General features: G+C 33.0%; 2 protein-coding genes and 1 long non-coding RNA gene across 4 annotated transcripts; 2 read left to right on the forward strand and 1 right to left on the reverse strand.

Moving 5' to 3' along the window:
* The first annotated feature begins 1,305 nt into the window (after window positions 1-1,305).
* Window positions 1,306-4,328, forward strand: LOC132255044 (uncharacterized). Its single transcript, XR_009467638.1, has 2 exons — window positions 1,306-1,617; window positions 4,059-4,328. It is a non-coding gene; the product is annotated as an uncharacterized LOC132255044 (long non-coding RNA).
* Window positions 4,329-15,610: 11,282 nt separating this feature from the next.
* LOC104881626 (protein SOB FIVE-LIKE 3) lies at window positions 15,611-16,894 on the forward strand. Its single transcript, XM_059742542.1, has one exon. The coding sequence runs from the start codon at window positions 15,984-15,986 to the stop codon at window positions 16,419-16,421; it is 438 nt and encodes a 145-aa protein (XP_059598525.1). The 5' UTR covers window positions 15,611-15,983; the 3' UTR covers window positions 16,422-16,894.
* Window positions 16,895-17,070: 176 nt separating this feature from the next.
* Window positions 17,071-22,119, reverse strand: LOC100253237 (probable galacturonosyltransferase 9). Of its 2 annotated transcripts, XR_009467598.1 has the most exons (4): window positions 21,679-22,082; window positions 20,405-21,598; window positions 19,850-20,287; window positions 17,071-17,569 (listed from the first exon to the last, which is right to left on the reverse strand). XR_009467598.1 is itself a non-coding variant. In XM_010662235.3 (3 exons), the coding sequence occupies exons 1-3, from the start codon at window positions 21,838-21,840 to the stop codon at window positions 20,012-20,014; spliced, it is 1,632 nt and encodes a 543-aa protein (XP_010660537.1). In that variant the 5' UTR covers window positions 21,841-22,119; the 3' UTR covers window positions 19,672-20,011. The 2 variants fall into 2 exon arrangements, 1 of the variants encoding a protein (XP_010660537.1); XM_010662235.3 differs by lacking the exon at window positions 17,071-17,569 and having other exon boundaries at window positions 19,672-20,287; window positions 21,679-22,119.
* Between the last annotated feature and the right edge of the window lie 1,013 nt (window positions 22,120-23,132).

Raw genomic sequence — 23,132 nt, forward strand, 5'->3', positions numbered from 1 at the left:
TCCTATGAGAACTTAGGTAGATTCTCTGGAACTCTCATGAATATTCAGGCAGGGCGCATGACCTATTTATGCCAACCCGTTTTGTATAGCTCATAGTGTAGTTGAGAAAACCAATGTGGATAAAGCTCTCTTGAGTTACATAAAAAAAATGCTAGTTCATAGAAATTTATTTTCACCGTGTTTTGTGATTCAATACTTATTTGTCTTGAGACTGGTTAACAACCTTTAGGCACAAGTACTGATGCATTATATTCTTTTTTCCTCAATTTTTTTTCCTTCCTTCACGTCTACACTCTGTGGGGGATTGTAGGAAGAGTGTAAATGTAAAGTTGTGTATTAAGTGTTTTAACTTGTCCCACTTTCCTTAGCCTAATGGGTTTGTGGAGAGGTGTAGGAGAGCCTCACGCGCCCATAAAGCCCAAACCCATTTGGATGGGTTTTAGGTTGGTTGGGCCAAGATTCCTTAATGCACGTCGCATCCACACACGCATCCTGAGCAGGGGGTCCCCAACCTTGCGTATGCGCACGAACTTGACTAATTTGTACAAAATTCAAAATAATTTTTTTTAAATTTATACTGTGTTTGGCATTGATTCTAAAAAGTGTTTTTGACATTTATAATACATGGAAATTTTTATTTTTCAAGTATTAGAAAGAGTAAAAACACTTTTTAAAATCACTACCAAATACACTCTTAATTTTATTCCATTTGACTTAGTATTTTATTTTAGCCGAGTCTTTTAGTGGACTATTTCTTTTGGAGACTAAGGTTAGTGGTTTAGTATATCCGACTCTATAAGCAGAGTCCCATTAGGACTGTGTTAGTAGTTCCGATTGTAAGTAGAGTCCTGTTGGGACTATGTTAGTGGCTTATAAAAGTAGGCCACCCCTCAACTCTTAATACACCAATATTGGAAAGTTCTTCAAGCCTTCTAGTGCCCTACAACATTCTTTACTTATGTTCATCACCGTCCTTTTGATGCATTTATACATCTATTTGGAGGAATATTTTCTGAACCCAAGTTGTACATGTGTCACCTACAGAGTGCACCCAAGGCGAAATTCACTGGCTATTAGATCCTAGAGATAGATCACTGGTACCTAGTGCACCGAGTATGTCTTCGAGGAGGGTGGATCTATTTCGAGGACAGTACATCGTCATGCTTTAGCCTATCACTAATAAGTTTCCAGTTCCTCATTCTATTCTTTGCTTATGTGTTTTGGGCTACTCACTACTACAAAAATAATATATGATGTCACTATTTATGGTGTCGCATTTAAAATAATGACACTATTGAACTTAAAATTTATAAAGGTGACACATCATATAAAAAATCTTCAATTAGGATAGTTAGATGATGCTAATTTCAGATTTACGGTGTCATTTTTTGGAAGTGACACCATATGAAATAAAAAGTTTTAAATTTTATAACTCAATGGGCCCTTTTTAAAAATAGTGAGTAGGAACAATTTATGAAAAGTCCATTGTTTCCATATATACATTAACTAATATAAAAGATCTTATTGCTTAACCCTAACCATCGTTTTCTTTTCCTTCTTCTCACACCCATGGTCGGCACACCCATAATTGATATTCTTTGCTTCGTAAAATCTCGGGTAAGTCAAAATCTCTTATCTATCATCTTCATTTTTTTTATTAATGCAAAAAACTTTGTTAGTATAATTGTTTTATATCTCTTGATTTAGTATATCTATGATGTGGGTTTTGTAAATGGTGTTTTTTATCGAGTTCCAAGGAAGTAAAAACTAGGTTTAACATTCTAACATATTTTTTGTTTCATTGCTAATAAGCCCCAAAACAAATGAAAACAAGAAAAATGAATTATTTTTAAAATTTTTGTCTAATTGAGAATGAGAGATACACTAGTTTGTAGTAATTTTTCGCATGAAATAGTATTTTATTGAAGACTTGACTATATTTGATACTTTTTTCCACCGTGCTAGGAGCTTTTTGGTGAAGTCTAACAATAGAGATTGACATCTACTACAAGATGATACTCAATTAATCCAAAAACACTTAAGTTATTTAGGGTTTTCTTCGGTTAACCTAAGAAAACATTCTCACTTTCTTTGTATTGAGTCACCTAAATAGAATAGAATATTGGGTATCAGAGTCGTAAAGGGTATTATAAATATGACTTTTTTTTTTTAGAGTCACCTACATGGAATGAATTATTGGTAGGTGAACAAAATATTGGGGTGATTGTAATAGTTGAATTAGTAAATGGAAGATAAGTGTATGTTGCTTTATTTATTCTATAAAAACAATAATTTTAGTATTTGAAATTTTAAAATGTGAATGAAATGCCTGAAAATATGTTTTGAAAAATAGGATAGTAATAAATGGAAAATAACTCATTTCCTAAAAATATTTTGATAAATTAAAATAATATGTGGTTAAAATATATTTTAGTGAAAGTATTTAAAAATGAATCAAAATATAAATAATTTTTATTTTGTTTGAAAATAATTTAGGAATATAAAATAATATTGGGGATAATTTTTGAGTTTAAATTGGGTTATAAATGGTTAATTTTTTTAGGACTGTCCTTTTTGAAAATAATCCAATGATAATTTTTTTTAAATAAGAATGTTGAAAATAATTTTAAAAATAAAATTTTGTTGGCAATGATTTTTCTAAAAGTATTTTAGGCATAAATGGAAATTTCTTGTATGAAAATAAGAGAATTTATATATATATATATATAATAGACATAAAAATAGACTTCTTTGATATTTAATAAACAAGTGAATTTTTCTCTAAAAAAAGAATAAAATAAGAATTTCTCTATATAATAAAATAATTTATATATGAGATAGTTTTCAATAAGAAAGTTTTGAAAATAAATTTGGGATAAAATATTTTTTAGTAAGTTTTGTTTAGATAATTCAAGAATAAAGTGGTTTATTAACTTTTCTTAAAAAATAACATTCTTCTTTCTTTTTTGAATTGATCAATTTTTTTAGAAATAAAATTGTTAGATTCTATTTTTTGTAAATGTTTAAGAAATTCTAAAAAATTCTTTAAAAATGAAATGACCTTTCTACCACATTCCTTATAATAAATAATTTTTTTTTTATACATATTGTAAAGTAAAAAAAAAAGGTCTTTGTTTAGTTAACCTAAGAAGACATTCCTACTTTTCTTTGTGTTGAGAGTCACCTAAATGGAATAAAATATTCAATATCATAGGAGAGTAAAAAGTATTGTAGAAATGATTTTGTTGAGAGAGTTATCTAAATGGAATGAGATATTGGTAGGTGAATAAAATATTATGGTGATTGTAATAGTTGACTTAGTGAGTGGAGGAGAAGTGTATACTTCTTTGTTTATTCTATAAAAACAATAATTTTAGTAGTTGAAAATGTGTATGAAATGACTGAAAATATTTTTTGAAAAATAAGAAAATAATAAATGGATAATAGCTCATTTCCTAAAAATCTTTTGATAAATTAAAATAACTTGTAGTTAAAATATATTCTTATGAAAGTATTTAAAAATGAACCAATATATTAATAATTGTTATTTTGTTTAAAAATAATTTAATAGTAAAAAAATAATACTGAGTTCAAATATGACTACTTTGTTATGAGATTCATTAAAGAAATAATTGTTGATTTTACAGTTATTGCATCAAAGGTTTTACTCGTTTAATGAATTGTGCATAATTTCATACTTTCAATTATTGTGATATTAATGTTATTCTCATTTGATTTCAGTTTGATGACAAATAAAACATATTCTCAAGTAGAATTTGATGAAATTAGAGAAAAATAGATTACTTTTGTGTTATAACTAATCATGAATCATATTGATGTATCGTGATCATTCATGGTAAGTCCCTTAGTTGTTATATGATTGAATTTTCCATTGATATTGTATAACATTACTTATTCTTTACAAACTATTTTTATACCAAAATGAGAAAAAGGAAAAAGAAAAAGAAAACATTAGTACTTAGATTTGTTTATTGTTTATAACATCACATTTTTATTTTCAATAAGAACTCTAAAACTCATTAAACTATGAAATGCAGGTATACACTCTTGGGAGGACAATATGAAGAATAAAAAGAAAGGAGAAAGAGGCAACAAGATTTAGGTTTTTAGATATGACTCTTATGTCATACATTATAGGACATAAATGTTACTTCATTTGGAATTGAGAATTTTGGGTTTTTGGATGCAACTCTTGTGTCATTTTATGGTTAGCCGGTTTTATGCATATGAAATGCAAGTATACATGAATGTTGGGAAGCTTAACATTTCTAAATCATGTTTTAATGTGTATTCACTTTTCTTTTTTAGTTTTGGTGGGTTTGATGTACTATCATTTTGTGAACATTTGATATACAAATATTATTGGATGATGTAATATGTTATAAATTAATTCATAAGCATTATGAAAATATAAGTTAAATGTAATATGATTATTATATTTATGGACAATTTACACAGGTTAGTCTTATTTATTAATAAGCATTACAAAAATCTACAAACTAATCAACAAAAAACAATCATATCTTCCATAATCATTTACAATGATGTGACACCATAAATTAAAGGTGATACATTTAACGTGACACCATAACTCAAAGATGATGCATTTAATATGACACATTATATATCTCATACAACTCTATATCAAATTAAGCATCACTAAAAATATATGGTGTCTCTTCTGAATGTGTCACCATTTATCTGTTTTGGTGTCGCTTCCAAATACGTCACCAATTGATACCCTCTATGGTGTCAGTGGATAAGATGACGCTATGTTGTAGTGACACCCTATGTTTATAGTGACTTATTATAAATGTCACCATATATCTTTTTCCTTGTAGTGACTCCTTTGTTTGATACCCTTAGAACAACAATTGGCTTATCATGTATCTTACTTTCTCGAGATGTATTAGCGAAGGCAAGGAAAGAGTTTGGGAGGGGAGTGAGATATGAACTTTATTAGACAAAATCTACTGATTAAATGCATTTGGGCATGAGATCAAAATCTATTTCTTAAAAGCATTTTTATTTTTATTTAAAAAAAAAAAAATTGAGGGGGGCATTTGCCTCCAGGCATAGCATGACTTCACCCTTGTCGAGATGGTTCCATGGTATGGCGGTTTGAAGGGTGTTGTTTTGGGATGGTGAGTTTTTTATCCCTGCAATCATCAACGAACTAGAGGGAAGAAAGTGGGATTTGTTGATTATTCTAATAAATATTATTTCCTTGTGAACTAAATCCTATTTTATTTTATAAAATGTTTAAGTACTTCATCAAGAAAAACATTAACTATTTTATTAAACAAATTAACATAGGGTAGATTAATACTTTCTCCAAAAAAAAAAAAAACAAGTTTTATAATTTAAGTTGTAATTGAAGTAATTAAGTTCATTCTACATTTTGAATGAAATGCACTGGGTGATTGACATCTTTCTGGAAAAATCACCATACACCATACACCATACACCATACATGAAGGTCAAATCAATTCTAACACTATTAACTGACAAACTTTTCTGATGACTCAAAGGATATGTTGTGCTTGTCACTTAACAATTCAAGACAAAAAAATTGCTGAAAAATAATTAATATGATTGTCTTTTATAAATCTATTCCATTAGCACTAACGTTTTCTTCCATGCACCCTCAATTATGTATTCATTTGCGAGAGTCTAACCTTATATATCGATCATCCACTGCAGACCAAACGCAAACAATCCGGAAAAATACAGATCATAAAACTTAATTTCAGAATCAATGGGCAGAACGGAAAATAGGGGATCGTCCAGTGGGTCATTACCATATATGCCATCATTCCATGAGGACCTTTGACAATAAACACACACCATAATGATCATTTCTTCTCTTTTTCTCCTCTGTGTTGACTGTTGACATGGTTAGTGGGTCATGACTTCATTTTATAGACCATTCAACCGCACACAATCATCAAATCCAATATTACGACTGTATTACCCTTCAGATCGGGCCATTACTAGGATTTCATGATGCCATTGTGTCAACATAGATACAGGCGCCCATGTTTATAGTGCAGAGGTTGAAATGGGAGTAGTGCGGGGGGGTTTGATTAATTAAAAAAAAAACATTTATTTAATGCCACAAACTTTTTCACTTATTGGAATATCAAAGAAATGCTTTACGGTAATTTCACTTTGTAGTACATTTAATCCTCCTTTATCAGCACATTGTTTTGTTGGATACTGTTGCACCCAACCATACCTCTCCCACACGAAGGTTTTGTTTTAAAAGTCATCATTTGATAGAATCATTTTTTGGCTTAAAGAGAATCACTGTTGAGGGTCATGACCTTTAACTCTAATGCCAACTATTAGATTGGACTCTGAACATCTTATTAAAAAACCAATTATGTGTTTTTTCTAAAAATCATTATTTGAATGACTCATCTCTGAGCTTAGAAGAAGCATTATTGCACTCCAACAAAGCCCATGGCTTCAACCCCCTGAGCAAGTCAAAGCTAAGTATCATCCTTTACAATAAACATGTTGTCCTTTATATTCTCCTCATAATGTAGGCTTTTGTGTACTTTGTCAGAACTTTCAGGAATATATAAGGGTTTGTTTTGTAATTGTTTTTTAAAATGGTTGTTTATTCTCCAAGGCAAAAATAAAAAATAAAAATACATTTGACAATTAGAAATTTGTTTTTTGTTTTTTGTTCTTACGAACAAAAAATATAGTATTTTTAAATAACATTTTTTTCAGTTATTTTCATTTATTTTTTAGGGGTTGTTTTAAAAAATAATTATGTAAACATGAAGACTGATTAAAAATAAAATAGTAGCTATAAAAATTATTTTTAAAAATATTAAAAACAATTCAAATTTTCAAACAGACTTTTATTTTACAAAATATAAAATAAAAAATAAAAAAATTTCAGAATAATTTTTGAAAACTATTTTAAAAAATAATTACCAAACAATGTTTAAATTTTTTATGTTAGAGGGGATGTTAATCATCTTGTAAGTTAGTTGTGTATCCTTCTGTTTTATTATTTTCTAGTATGAATCAGTAGTTCTTTTTCCCTTCAGTGAAGAACAATATGAATTAGTACCCCAAATCATTTTATGTGTCTTCAAAATCTATCATCCTAAAGCTAAGAAAACTCGGATCACCCTATGTTTGGATATTGGAAGCAAAAACTTTGACAGTAGCTGAATGTCATATCAAGCTAAAGAAAAATATGATGTTATGGTGCAAATAATATCTACATTAAGCTTATGTTTAATGTAGTACCCATAGGACTATAATTCTTGATTACAAGCAACCCCTTCTGCAGTGTGTCATCAACCAATGACTTGGTGTCTGAGTAGCAGCAATGGCAATATAAATTTTGGAGATCGATCCCTTGCTTTTTGACTATCCAAAAGGAGCTACTTAAAGTTCAACATAGTAACTTAGGATAGTGCATTTGGAAATGATTCTCAAGAACCATTTTTTGTTTTTAAAATCAATCAACCGTTCTCAAAACAAATTTTTGGGAACTGTTCTAAAGGACTTTACTGTAGTAAGATTCGTGGCTTGTGAGTTAAGAGAAAAGGAATCGACTTTCAACATGGGTCTTGGTCTTCAGAAACGTTGGTTTAGTACAGCACCAGCTGGGAATGGATAAGGTTGGGGGACGAGGCATCTCGAGTATAATTTTTGGAGCAGGAAACTTTTGAAGACCATGGTTTGAACATGGAGAGAAGAGTAAGTAAAAAGAGGCGTCCCAGATAATCTAAAGCTGGTACTTCAAGTGGGTTTGCTCCAATTCTTTTCATCTTAGGTGCTCCATTAGGATAACCAAAGGATCCATTAACTTGTTCTTCAAGAATAAACTCACGTTGACTTTAAATTGATTTAATGATACCACATAGTTTCTAAGCGGTATAAAATTTTGAAGCGAGCGGCACAGTTTAATAATTAAGTTGTGTCTACGATTGAATAAGAGAAATTACATACTTAAGACTATGTTTATGTTTGATTGTTGGAAAATATTTAATAAAAATAGAGAAAAATATTTAAAAAAATTAATTTTCTTTTATAGGCATGTTATAAAAACAAGTCAAAAATCATGATTCCAAGACATAAAACTATCAACCTTACATCAAGGAAAGAGACCCATAAAAGCAAGAAATTTCATAAGAAACTGAGAAAAAAACTCCATAAATACTTCATTTCAATCAAAAAAGAAAGAGCAAGTCCTTCTCCATAGAAGTCCCCCATCCTAACAAAACCTAAACCCTCTCTTATATCTTTTACGACATATTTTTTAATAAAATATATTCAAAGAATGAATCTTCGCTCTTTCACTCGCTCACATCCTATTCTCAAAACTAATTAAAGAAAAATTTAACATCTCCAATATCGGTGTAATATAGTATCAAATTTTAAATCTCAATTTTTTTTATTTGCATGACAAAATTTAGATTATTGAATAAAAATATAAAAAAAATAGAAATTAGATATCAATAAATGAGATGAAACTATAAATAAATAAAATCTAGGCTCAAACATCAATCAATCACTCTTTCTCTTGTTTGAATAGTTGTGGTACCATTCAATTAGCATTTGTCTACATTACTTGAAATTCTTATGCTTTCAAAGAGTCTTTATGTTTATCATTTAAAATTATAATAATCCATCGGATTCTTCATGGTAACTTGACTTAGTCATTTTTTAACTTTTTTTTGTTCCTTTCCTTCCGCTGACCTATGTTTGTATGTTTATTAATTTCAAATTATTTTTGTCTTTTAGTAATAAGAAGATTGAGCTCTTTTGAATGTCAATAAAATTAAATTGAATCAAATTAATTTTCCTAAGATTGAAAAAAGGCACCATAGAAATTATTAGGTAAAGATGGTTGAAAAATCAAACACATCATGCTTACAATAAATAATTTAAGATTAGTGAAATATGGGGGTAACAAAGTGATGAGAATATGATTCTTTCCTTGTGGATGAATTAAGTTCTAGTTATACTACTAAGAGCATATACATGTGTTTCTTACTTTGAAGCTTCTCGGGTTATTTTACTCACATGTACTCCAATAACTTTAATAAATTATACACAAAAAAAGGTCCAAGGAAATTAAAATATGCTAAGAAAGAAAATTGATGAATAATTTTTCTAAAAGAAAATATTATTTAAGTAGGAAATGGGTGAACACTTGGCTCCCAAGTGGCCAGTCAAGAAGGGAGATTGTTGGAGTTGGGGTCCCCTTAAAAGACAAGTTCACATTAACTTTGTAGAGGGCGAATCATTCTTTCTTTTCTTTGAGCACTTGGTAGCACCTTCGTATATAAATCACTCAAATTTGTTTTGTTTTCAAATATGCCTTCATTTTCACAATTAGGGGAGTATAAAAATGATGCTCACTTTGTATGGTCATTTTTTAAATACTCTCCCATTCCTTCCTTGAACTATCCTGCTTAAAGGCATATTATCGTTTTTAGCATTCCAATTATATCAAACTTAGGTAATCATTCTAAAGGTGGGTAAATAGGATGATGATAACTTTTTATAAATTTAGCAATTATAGAATACAGGTGCTAAGATAAACAATAATATAATAAAAATCAATATAAAAACAATTACAAGTAAATAAAGGGAATATGGAAGAGACAAATGCAAACTTGAGATTTATAGTGGCTCGACCTAATCCCAGTCTACATCAATTAGTCAATTGACCATTAGCTGTTGAAGTTAATATTGCTCAATCGGCTCAATCGATCCTCGGCCAATTGAGGTTTAATCTCTACTAGTTGAATACATGCTATTGGAAAAGAAAAAGGCACTTTGACCACCCAAGCCTAATTGGCTCAACTAGTTTTTCTCTACCTCAACTCAACCAATTGCAATTAAATACATAAAAGGCCTTAGTTTGAGGCCTAGAACCTCTAACAACTTATATTCCATTTTACAAACCCCTTAAAATAAGTTTAGGAAGGATTAGGTTTAGGGTTTTAATAAAAAATATGAAATTATCCAACTTATAAAAGAATAAAATCAATTTAGGCAGTTTGATTTAAAGTGCTTAAATAAAAAATGTAATACAATATGAAGCTAGTGCACCAACAATCTTACCAAATGATTCTAAAGAGATGGTTTTCATTTCACTTTTGGTTTAAAGACTTCTCATTTTTCTTAATTTTCATTTAACTTGATTTGTCTTTATAATTATAAGTTTAGAAATATTCTTTATTTAAACACATTTAGGACAAACTATTAGTTTTAAACCTTATTTTGTTATCATTAAAACTAATATTAACTAAATCTTGATTTCACAAAAACTATGTTTGGTTCTTAAAAATTTTGAAAGAAAATGCAAAGAAAAGAAAATATAGAGGAAAAGTAGTTTAATAAACAAAAAAATGAAATCAATAAATTATTTTTATATCTTACTTTAAACATATTTCACTTATTTCAATCATCTAATATAAAAATTAAATATTTTAAAACTACATAATTTTCTAACTAATTTTAATTATAATTAATTTTTTAAATATTTTTTATTGTAAAACTATATACGAGAAAATAATTTTTTTAATATTTTTTTCTTTCCTTGATACTTTCAACAACCAAACATAACCAAAGTTGTTTGCATATGAGAACTTGAATTGTTTTTTTTTCCCCTCCTACAAATTCAACTATCATATATATATATATAGAAAAAAATTCATAATCATATCTCTCATGTTCATCTAATAGAAGAATTGTTCACATGTAAAGATTTTGAATGTCTAATGCAAGAAAAAAATTTTAAAAAATAAAACACTTTGTCTTGGCCTTGTGAGTGATTATAGAAGACTCATAACTTGGGGTTTCACTTAAATTTTCAAGGCCTCTCTCTCTTTCTCGTGTGAGAATCAATATCAAATTGTAACAAGTTACAGTGCCTGCATTTTGTAAAGATGATAACATTAAACTTTGTATTGGGTCATATTCATTTCCACCTCATTTTAAGTGTGTTAGTCTCTCAAATTGACAAACAAAAAAGGAGAAAAATGTGGGGACTTGGGTTGATGGATGCGACGGCTCGGCTACGTTAAGATGTTTCAATGATTACATTTGGAAAACGGAAAAGGTGGAATGTTGAAATCTAAATTAAAAGAGGAAGTATTTGGGTGGCAAAAGGCCACTAGAGAATGTTGGGACTTGGGAGGGTGAGGAGGCTCTCGTGGATCTCATGGATTTTGTTTAATGCATTAAAGAATGCGAATAAGGCAAGGAAACGTCTTCACTTGATCTTCCTCAGTGGCAAACATATATATATATATATATATATATATATATATATATATATATATATATATATATATATATATATATATATATATATATATATATATATTTACACATTTTCTTTGGTTGCAAGCACATGAGATCACAGCATGGTTCTATTTCTATTGTACAAAATCTTTCTCAAGATTACATGGGTGTGCACCAATATTGGATCACATGATTGAATGGACATAGATATGTACCACACCAGTTAGATGCAATCTTTTGAGCTCAACTATATTAAGTGGATCATGATTCATGGCTGCCATCACCTGATTATGATCGGCTATATAATCAATCCCTCCATGAATAAATAGTAGATATCATCCGTTTTGAGTTCAATAGAATTCTCATGATTTTAAAATACGTTTATAAGGTTAAAAAAAACTTATATTTATATAACATTATGAATTTTTTTTCTTTTATTTGATATTGGATATGACAAAGTAAATCCAAAATTTTTAATTCTCAAAGCTATATTTGATTTCGAGTAAATATTAAAAAAAGAAGAAATCAAATGTTAAATAAGAAAATAATTGCTTTATTTTTCATCTTTATATTCTTTCTATCAAATTTTACAAAAAGCCAAACATAAGAAAAGTATTAAACATGTGATTACCATCTTCAAAAAAGCTCCAATGCATAAGAGTCGATTTCTTCCTTTCTTCTCTTTTTTACCACCATTAGTGGATCATCAGCTTTTTTTCGTAGGGTCCAGTGTATTAATACAATGACACCCAATAACAATATTAAATTATTATCATTAGATCAGGCCACTGCTCCCAGTTCTAGTCACCTGGGTTGGATAGGGTATTTAGGCAAGCTGGTCATTTTCATAGTTTCTGTTCTTTCAATAATCACATGATATCTTATTTTTTTTTTCATAATCTTGTGAAAATGATTGGAACTCTGATGTTGGGTGAGCCGAGCAAGCATCATATTTATTTATTTTTTCTATGTATTATAATGAAAATTAAACATAAAAAAACAAATACTTTAAAGAAAATTATTTATGATATGGGGTTATGTCAGGATTGGGAATTGAAAGCTAGCTGTTATTTTCCCCATAAATAGACAGGATCTATAAATCACAAAAGAGAATCTTCCTTTGGGACCAATTGCTCTTCAGTAATATGAAGTGTCCTAATGCTCTCCACTATTCAAACTTTCCCTCTATAAATACCCCACTCACCTTCCTCATTTCTTCGCACTTGCAGAAAAGAAAAAACCCACAGAGAAAGAGATGAGACCCGCAAACAGCAGCTCCTCTAGTGAAATATGGCGGTGGAATTCTCCATTCCCATACCTCTTTGGTGGGTTCGCTCTAATCTTAGGCCTCATAGTGGTTGCACTCATCATTCTATCCTGCTCACACAAGAAGAGGACTTCTTCACCCGATCATGTCAAAGATAAGCCCCCAAAGACCATCTGCACAGAGCCAGACACCCTGCCGAGGGTAATTGTCATTATGGCCGGAGATGAAAACCCCACCTACTTGGCAACACCAGTCCCTGCTGCTTCAACTACAGCCTCTGATGACCAAGTCTGAGCTTTTTTTCTTTTTTTCTTTTTTTGTTACCATCAGCTGGATAGATAGAGGACTACCAGCTTATATGCCTTCTTCCATCCTTCATTCTTCCCTTCATTTATTTAGTTTTTTCTCTTTGTTTTGCATTTTTCGGGAATATGTAAAATGATGAGTATGAATGGACGTGTTCTTATGATCAATTAAGACATCTACAAGAATGGTTCGATCTTCCCCAATCCTACCCGTTCTGGTTTCTATGTTTTATGTTTCAGCAAATGCACATATAACCAACATATTTTTTGGTTTGCTTGTAATGAGGATGATGATAATGGCCATGGGATATGCCACAAACTTTCGTGAAGAGAATTCTTTCTCTAGATAGGTCTTGAAGAACTAGTTATGTATGATAGCTTGTGTATCATTAAGGGCATGGAGGTGGATGGGCAACCAATTTTGACAAAACACTAATATTCATTTCTAATCCTAGCATGAACCTTTTTCCCATGGAATGAAACTATTTCAGATAATAGTTTTCCACCCATTGTAGACAATCTTGTTATCCAAACTCTCTTTCTCTGGGGTGAAAGTAAAGTCTGCAGAACAACCAAAGCAAAGCATATTTGTTTCAACATGGTTTCCTGTTTGGTTACTTTTGTCAAGTCTCCAATCATCTGCAATCCACTTTGTTTTTTTTTTTTCTTTTTCTCCCCATAATTAAAGGACATGGTTAAGCCCACTTCTGCTTGCTTTGTCATCTTCCATTCCCACATCCAAATGTCATACTACAAAGTGTAAGATTTAACCCATGCTTTTGCCTTTGAATCAAAACAAATTCCCCTTCCTTCGTTTGTGAAATTATACCTTGTTGGACAATAAAAACATGAAAACTCAGGGACTGTGAGTGGGACAACATCAGCAGAGAGTATACAAATACATTTTTCCCGTATTTTCTTCTCCTCCATGGCTTGTACTGCAATTTCATAGGGCTGCTGACATATATGTATAAACAAAGTACTTTTCAATGTTGGCTAGTGTGAGTGGGCCTGCGCGGCGGCTTGGAGACGCAAAAGTAAATGATGGTGCAGTTGATTGACCTGGAAAAAGGTGATGAAATTAACTGTGAATCGTGGCAGACACTTGTGATATTCCCACTTAAATGTTGTACAAGTTATAAACATTATCCTGGGCTATTCTGTATTCTGGGTCATACTATTACTGCGGAGACCCGCATCCTTAGGGTCAACAGCTAGCACATAAAAAGCAACAAACGCATCAGTAGAAATTGCATACAAAGCGTAATAATTGAGTCTGATTTTCGCGTCTGTGTACAGACTTCAAAACTTAGTTCATCTGCCAAGTTTATGAGCATAAAATCATGGTGTTACCATCTAAGTATTTTCATAATTTATGGGACTAAGTGTATGAGGTAAATGTACTTTACCAAGGTCTTAAAGTCATGATATGGAATAATATTTCAGAGTTCTCAAAACATGGAGATTTGTATCCCGGAAGATATCAATAGTTGCAGCGAAATTTAAATCAAGCTCAGCTTTAAGTATTCTAAGGTAAGGTGGATTTTTCTCCTTAGTGGTCACTATGGGAACTTATGATTAAGCTTACACATCATGATAACGTTTCATGAGGTCCACAAGCACTAAACCATGAAATAACTGAGTATGCTGGTTTTTCAAACAAGCTTAACAGCAGTTTAATGTTTGCTAAAGTTTGGACAGAAGGACTCTTGACATGGTTATGCCTTGTAGCTCTGAATTGTGTCTTCTTCTATTTGACCCGGCTGTGCAATTTCTCAGGTCATCTAAACCGCGGTCATCGGGGACTAAGAATTAACCTTACTACCAGTATGTATGTAAGGTTACCAGTTTTGATTGTTTGCCTGAAGATTTCTGCGCCCAGGTGATTTGGAAGCCTATTTGGTTATATTGGATCCATGTTATATGAAATGCTTGGGTTTGTATCCAAAGTTATGTTTATGAATGAAATTTCACGCTAATACAATCTTGAAATAATTCTATTTTGGTAACTTCTTGTGGGTTTTTAGCCCATCCTATGTTATTTCTACAAAATCTGAGAGTGAGTGAGATTGGATTGAAGCCTGGGCAGCTCTATGCTTAGCTCTTGGCTGTGGAGTCGACATATTTGTCATAGGTTTTTGGGTAGCTATCTTTCCAGTTTGAGGGACAAAGCATTTTATGAGTAGCATTAGGTTGATCCCTTCACTTTTCAGTTTGTTACAGATTACATATTTTGGATAAAATTGACTCTTTGGTTCATGCTCATGTTGAGTTGGACTTAACATGAGCAATTGACAGAAACTATTCCAATCACGTGTCCAAAAGTCGGTTTTAAAAAGACAAAAACCAGCAAACAAGGGAAGGATAGAAGAAGCAGAAGAGAGGGTCGGCAGGCCCATCTCCTCCATACCCATCTACCAATCCAAAAAAAGCTCACCTAAGTTGATGACAAGACAGAGAACTAAAGGGTGTGGGAAGATAAATAGGAAGTGAAGAGGCTGTCATGAGACTCATAACAACATGGGGGGATCTCATATTCTTCCAGTTTGTGGATAGGCTTCACAATATTCATGAAAGATAAATGGAAAGTGAAGAGGCTCTGCCCTAACACATTAATGGACATGGGTTTTATATTCTCTCTGGTTTGTGGAATGGGCTCATCTGTCTCCTGCATTATAAGCTGCTTTTTTATTTATTATGACAGCGACACAAGTGATGATGATTTTTTTTTTTTTTTTTTCAGATATCAAACCATATGATCAAGCGTTCATCCACTTTAACAAGTTGGATTTTATTCTTTTCTGAGATGGGTATGTTTATCTTTTTTCCTTTACCTAATTTTTTAAGCCACAATAAGCTGTCTCCTGCTAGTTGGATCAGAGTATTAATAGTGATAGCATGTACAGAGGAGTTAAAAGTTTTCTTCTACTTCCCATAAAGGGATTTATCTATCTCTCCTACCTCGAAGTAGCTGTCTTAGGCTAAAAGACATTAACATCATGGGTATCTCATAGATAGCTAATAAGAATCACCACGGTGATCATAACCCACTCCTCTCCTCTCCTCTCCTCTCCTGTACCCTCCTCTCTCTAACTTGAGAGATGGAGCCCAAACATTTTCCAGGTACAGAAGGATGTAGCAGCAGCGAATCTGGGTGGACAATGTACATTGCCTCTCCCATGCATGAAGGAGATTCAGAATGCAGTGGAAATGATGATGATAACAACATTCACATCACCAACTTCAACTATGGTGACGGTAAGGATGAGGGCAGTGATGACTCAATGGCTTCCGATGCTTCATCTGGGCCAAGTCATCATGAACAAGCATGTGAGAATGGGCAAGATAGTCATGGTATGGGTATGGCTCCTTTCCAGCATGACAGGGGTGACAACATCAAGAAGTATTCTTCATGGGAGAAAGGAAACAAACAAGAGAAGAAGAAAGGAGGGGAAAGCAGTTCAAAAAAGGAGAAGAAAGATTTGGTGCTCAGGAGAAATAGTGCCAGCAGTCACACTCATCGTGGGGCAAGTAAGTAAAATTAACAGAGGAAAAATGAAGAAACACATGTATTTTCTATCTAGATCTTCTCCAAGAATAGAAGCATTCTGTGATTCCACATTTCATATATTTATGATTCTAGTCTTTCAGTGCCATATTTCAATAAGCATAGTGCTAAGATCGGCTAGGAAATGCATGTAAGCAAAGGAACAAAATATTGAGATTTGGAGCAGTTCTCTGATCTTGTCAGCATAAGCTAGAATTTCCTTCTGTTTCGGTTGCTGTGTATTTTTGCAATCAACTCTTGTGTACTTAAATCTGGACCTAGGCTATAGATCATACAATCTGAAGTGCAATAAGAGGGAAGGGAATACAAACCTGGGTTTGCAATAAGCAGCAGACAGCAATCGATTGGGGGGGGGGGGGGGGGGGGGGTGTTGGATGTTCAGCAGATTTCACGTCAAATATGAGAAAATGATCTCTGCTACAAAATTTTCTTGAGAATAATGCACCGAATATGCGTATGGCTATGAACCAATAGAATGTGTGTCATGCTAGAAAGAAGAAATACCAACATAGAAAGACAAATGCCAACTATGAGAGGCAGAAAAGGCATTTTTAGTGACAGAACATTCGCTCTTACATTATACCTAATCATGCAAAGATGGGTGCAAGTGCAACAGCATGGCAACCATAAGGTATAGGCTGTACATTCAACTTTAAAAATATTTTAGCACATACACTACAATCACTATTATTGTTGTTCTGATAATTGAAATCATACTCTAGAAAGTCATACTTTTGCTACTGACAAATACAAAGAAAAAACAAAACAAAACAAAATAAAACAAAACAGAGAAGAAGAAAAAAAAACAAAAACAAGGAGAAAACCAAAATAAAAACATGCCTTGCATTAAAACCTGTCAAGATGTGGTATTGCCTCACCTGCTTTGCATTAAAAACTACCATTAATGAATAACAATGAGAAATAAGTAAAGATATTGTACTTGCAAAGTAAAATCAATTCACCAAACAAACAACTACAATTGTGTCAAAGTGGGGAATTTCAAGTTTGATCTTTGTGAGACAGGTTCCTCTCTTTGGTATTCAGTATTCCACACCCCACAATCTCCAACCCCCACCCCCTGAGCCATAAACCCTCCAAAATGTTGGGGGAACAATTATCCTGCAAGGCATGAAATGACTGCTTTAACAGCAATAACATTGGGGAACCTTATATAATACTCTCCTGATATATGTTACGATGCTTTGTACCTTATGCAATACTCTCTCACTACAAATTAGCTTAATATATTTTTTTCCAAAACAAACAAAAGAAAATATTAAATAATATTAAAACCTAATCAACAGTGAAATAAAAAATAAAAATAACAGAATAACAGCTGTTACAAGTGCAATACATGCTAATATCAGTTGCAATAATCTACTCCAAGCAATCTGTTTCGGCTATAAATCACAAATTTCAAGTGTCTAATCAGAATGCATTATTTGATAAAACAGAGTTCAAGGAATCTACTTGGAAAAAAGTCAAAATGGGAATCAAGTCCAATGAAGAACTGGCTCACCAAATTTAAGAAGAGTAATTGCCCTTGCTTAGTTCCATTAAAACTAACACTTTGTAGGTCCTCATTTTATAACTGTCAACAGAAACCAATAAATCCCAAGTATTCTTTTGTGCTTTGGTACCTTTAATCATTTCAATGATACACAATCTTCACCACCTAAAACTTTCTGAGCTCCAGAAACCTCAATTCAGCATGGGTTCTCTCTCTAGAGCTTTCGTGTCACTCCCATGACCATGGCCAACTAAAGTCACAGCTCCTTGTAAATCAAAAGGGTTTTGATGGGGATCCCAGCATTAAAAAGCAGGGTTATGAACTTATGGCACATGACCTTTGGATAGAACAAATAAATAATTTCTGGAAACAGGAAGGCAAACAAGGGAAGACCCACTTTCTGTTTATAGCTCAATTGGCAGTTTAATGAACTTTGAAGGCAGTTCTGTTAGAAACAGAAATGAGGAAACCAGCATTTAAAAAAACCAGCAAGTCCTATTCTGCTGAGGTTTGAGAAGGCAGTCATCTTTTTCCATGTATGCATCATAAGAATACCAATTAGTGGCAAATCCAAAATTTGGTATAAAAATGAACAGAGATCTGAGAAACTCAAAGAAGAACTTGTTGGGACTCCTCATAGCTCCCAAACATCAACCACTTATGTTCTTAAGCAACAAAACTGAAGATGACCAGAAAAGCGATCAATATGGGCATCTTTCAAAAAGGTCCACCAATAGAGTAGGTCTCACATACAGGTAATCCTTAAATATTATGTAATAGTATTTTTCTCCAAAACATGTATGAGATTAGGATGATGTGAACATAAAAGAGAAAAAAACCCTCAATTTGCGATTCTGAAAAGGGAAAAGAAAATTTGAGACAGACAATTCACAGATTATTTATAGAAATTAGATTCTTACTGTCAAGGGGGTAGTGGGGAAAAAGGAAGAGATTAAACTTGTGTTCACATAGAAGAGATTGTTAACAAACAAGATAAATTTCTCAGAGTAATTCGATCACATAGAAGAGGGTGTTCTATCTAATAAAGTCAACCAAAAAGCAAGATAAATTTAAGATAAAAATAGAACAAAAAATCTCTCAGTGAAAACAGAAGAAATCAGATTATAGAGATGATGACAAACAAATTGGTGATTCATGAAGAAGAAATCCTAGAAAAATTTGTTGAGAATTTTCACAGTAAACCCTAGATTCCCAAAATAAAAGTATATCAAAAAAGAAGTCATTAAATGTTGAGAATTACATTCATCAGATCCTATAGAAAAATTTGTTCCAACAAAAAGATAACAGTCTAATAGCTCCAAAACCCTCAAAGATCCTTCAGATAGCATAATTCTTAATGTAAAAGAGGCTTATTAAAAAACAAAATAAAATAATTCTTAATGTAAAAGAGACCTCGAGAGCCAATAGTTAAGGCACAGCTATGAAGTTCAAAACAAATCCTCCCTTATATTTTTCATCATTATTCAAAGGGTTAATTTCCTCCTGTTTTGAGTGAAAGGAGAGTTCAGTAAAAATAACAAATGAAAAGGATAAAGGAACCTCTCCTATTTTGAGTGAGAGGGGAGTTGAGTAAAAATAATAAATGAACTCATTTTCAATTGTCCTGTTATATGACTATATTGTTTTTGGAATGGATTACGGTTAGATAGGGAAATAATAACAGAGACCTACTCCAAGAAAGGGTGAATAATTTCAGAAGATATTGCCATTCGGGTCACTAAATTCCTTGCTAGAGAAAACTCATACAAAAAAATCATTTCTGCGTATACATCATCCAAGCTGATTGGCTACAATTCATAATTTTTTTCATAATTGACAACTTAAAAACTAGTAAAACAACAAAAATAGTAATTATGAGTTTTTTTTACCATGGAAAGCAAAACAATGATACCACCACTGAGCTTCGCCCTGAGAATTACAACTAATGATGGCATCCAAAACCTTGAAAGAATGTGTAACCCGGAATGAACAATTACTGCAACTCATTTTCTCTGTTACCTCATCGTTGTTGGGGTGGTACAGGTACTCATCTAGAGGCCAAAATTGCACACCTGCACAAACTCCATATCATTGTCCACATATTTTGTCCAGAGATTCTTAAATTGGTTAATGGCAATATCAAGCCAAGGTTTCATGTTTCCATTAAAATGAATCACTGCAGCATGGTTGATCTCATCCATGCTAATACTTGGATTGTACCCAAGTCCCAGTACATGCCAAGATTTGTCCAATGATTTTGTTGTTGAGTAAAATGTGATCAGGCCAGGCGGAAGCATCCCCGATTTCCATAGCGTCCCATCCTCATTCTAATCACAGGACACACAAAAAGACAATTTGTCAAACTCAACTCAACCACTCCAACAAGACTAAACAAAATACGGAAACACAAAAAAGACCAAAACTAGAAGCAAACATGATCTTACCAAGTTTTGCCAATAATGATACTGGTCCGTGCATTTTTCACGCCTCCAAGCGTCAAGATCAAATATATTCATCCCATATGCCCAGGCACAAGCCTTGGGGTTGAACTTCTCCCTAATGACAGAATTCGAGAAGTTCAAATAGTGGGCATAACGATGAAATGAGCCGAAGCAAGTCTCAACAGCCCCATTCACCTTTCCATCCAAATCAATCCTCCACAAGGCTGATAGGTCCTTCTGAACAACCACATCATCATCCAAAAACAAAATGCGGTGCAGCTTCGGGTACATCTCAGGCAAATAAAACCGAAGGTGATTCAGCAATGAGTAATTGGGGTTCCTTAGTTTTGCATTATCCCCATAATTCGCCGACTCCATTTGTCTAAGCACCGGCACATATGAAGAATTTAAAAACGCATAATCCTCCACTGCTTTCACCTCCACACGTGCTCCTCCTCCGACCGGCCTCATCTTAAACCAAACCTTCATGGCGGCAACATTCATTCGATCCGATACCACATGGAAAACATGCTTCCATGGCTCCTGAGCATTCTTCACCGCAGAATTCACCACCACCGACACTGCAATCACATTATTCGAAAATATAGCATAATGGTACAAACTCGGATCCTCAAACTCAGCACTGTCCTCTTCCTCCGTATACTTGTCTGGATGCGCAATTCTCTCCTCCACCAATCTCATCGCCAAACAATGCAGACTCTTCGGAATAGACTTCGCGGCAATCAAACTTGCAACCTGCCCATTCTTCTTCGCCTTCACCAGCAACTCATTCACAGAAAAAATAGTATCTTTCAACTTCTGAATCTTGATCTGATTATCATACGACTCCTTCGACTCAGCAATCATAAGCCTCGCGATCTTCACCCTGTCCTTCACCTCCTTCTCCAACTGCCTCACAAGGTCCTCGTCCCCCGTCCCCTCCACCTCATCCTCCGGCGCCGTCCTCGGTCCAGGCCGTGCCGCCAGATCAGAGAAATTCCGCGCCAAATCGTCGAACATTCGGAGCTGCCGCGAGATATCGAGCTTGAGCTTGCGGGCGTAGGCCGCATAGGCGTTGACGAGGGTGATGTGATCGTTGGCCTGCTTGTGGATGAGGTCGAGTCGGGTCCTGAGCGGATCAGATTTGAGGGCAAGGAAGGTCCGTTGCATGTAGGCGTTGCCGGAGCTCGGGATCACCTACACCGACCACAGAGTGTGAGAATCCGCAACCGTTTTTAATGCCATCTGGAGAGAATGAGAGTAAAGTAATAACTTACAGAGTCGTGAGATGGAGGAGCTGGATTGGTGTTGAGGAGGACAGAGATTGTGGCGATGAAGAGAATAGTGAACAGGGCGGAGGCAAAGATCCGATACGAGACGATATTGCGTAGACCGCCGCCGCCGAACGATCCTCGCCCGCCTCGAGCTGCTACCGCCATTGGATTGACGACACCGACTGCGAATCGCCCGATCTGGATTCCAGATTTTGGTAAGCGAGGAGCAGAAGAAGAAGCTGAGACACAAGTACAGGGAGTGTGATGGATCTCAGACAATCAGGTCCGTCCGTTACTTAATGCGTGTGTGCGGACCAAAGAATAAAATAATTGATGAGTAGTGTCTGGAAAAAAATGCCAATCGATGATCCCGTGGTTGCTTTCACGGAAAATGATTGGGAAGAAAAGATTTTCTAGGGAAAAATTTCTAACGCGTCAAATCCTATTCTCATGTTATATTTTTTTTTAAATATAAGTAATTTTAAAATTTTTGGACACAAAAGATATTAAAATAGATTTTATTAATAGAAAGAGATCTAAAGGTGAAAATTACATTTGTGGTCTTTTATCAAATAATTTTTAGAGTTATCATTTGTTGTTTTATGCCTTAATTATTTGAAATTAAATTTGTATTTATAAATTTAAAAATAAGGACTCTAAAATTAATCTTTAACATGTGTCTTAAAAGTGTCTCTTTGAAATTTTAGGTCAAAATAATCCGTTTAGACCCCTTTTCAAACTTATTTTCAATGTAGATCACACGAATGTTAGATCATCCTCTTATAAAAATAAAGTCTTAATTATCAATTAAGGTTTTATTTAAAAAATGAAGACAATTATTCATTAAGATTTTAATTCAAAAATAAGTTAAAAAATTGGTAATTGAGGTTCTAGATTAAAAATGAAGGCGCATTTAGCAATTGAGATTTTATTTTTTATTTTTTTTTACCGAAGTCTCTATTAATGATTGAGACTTCAGTTAAAATTAAAAAAAATAATAATATTAATTAATAATATGACTCGTAGGTGGCAATAAAAAAACTATTTTGAATATAAATTTGGTAAAACGGTTAAATTTATTATTATTATTTTTTCATAAAAAGGCTATTTTGGCCAAAACTGTTTCTTTGAGGAGGACCATGAGAGAGACAAATGCAAATTCTACATAACAAAGACCTTGGGAAAATAATAGGTCCCACCATGAGATGGAAGGTAGGAGATAGAGGTTTTCAATTATTTTGACAAGTGACAGATTCCTACTAATGAATATAGGATTTGAAAAATTGTCATTCAATTTTTTATTTATTTTTTATTTTAAGGAAATCACATTATATTTTTACAGTTTACAAATTATAATTGCATTATTACAAAAATTCAACCCATTAATACAATTTTTTATTAAGTCAAAGTCTTTTTTTTCATATATTCATAGATATGGTGCAAAGTATTAACTAATG

The sequence above is a fragment of the Vitis vinifera genome, chromosome 14 (assembly GCF_030704535.1).
Source record: "Vitis vinifera cultivar Pinot Noir 40024 chromosome 14, ASM3070453v1".
Lineage (NCBI taxonomy): Eukaryota > Viridiplantae > Streptophyta > Magnoliopsida > Vitales > Vitaceae > Vitis > Vitis vinifera.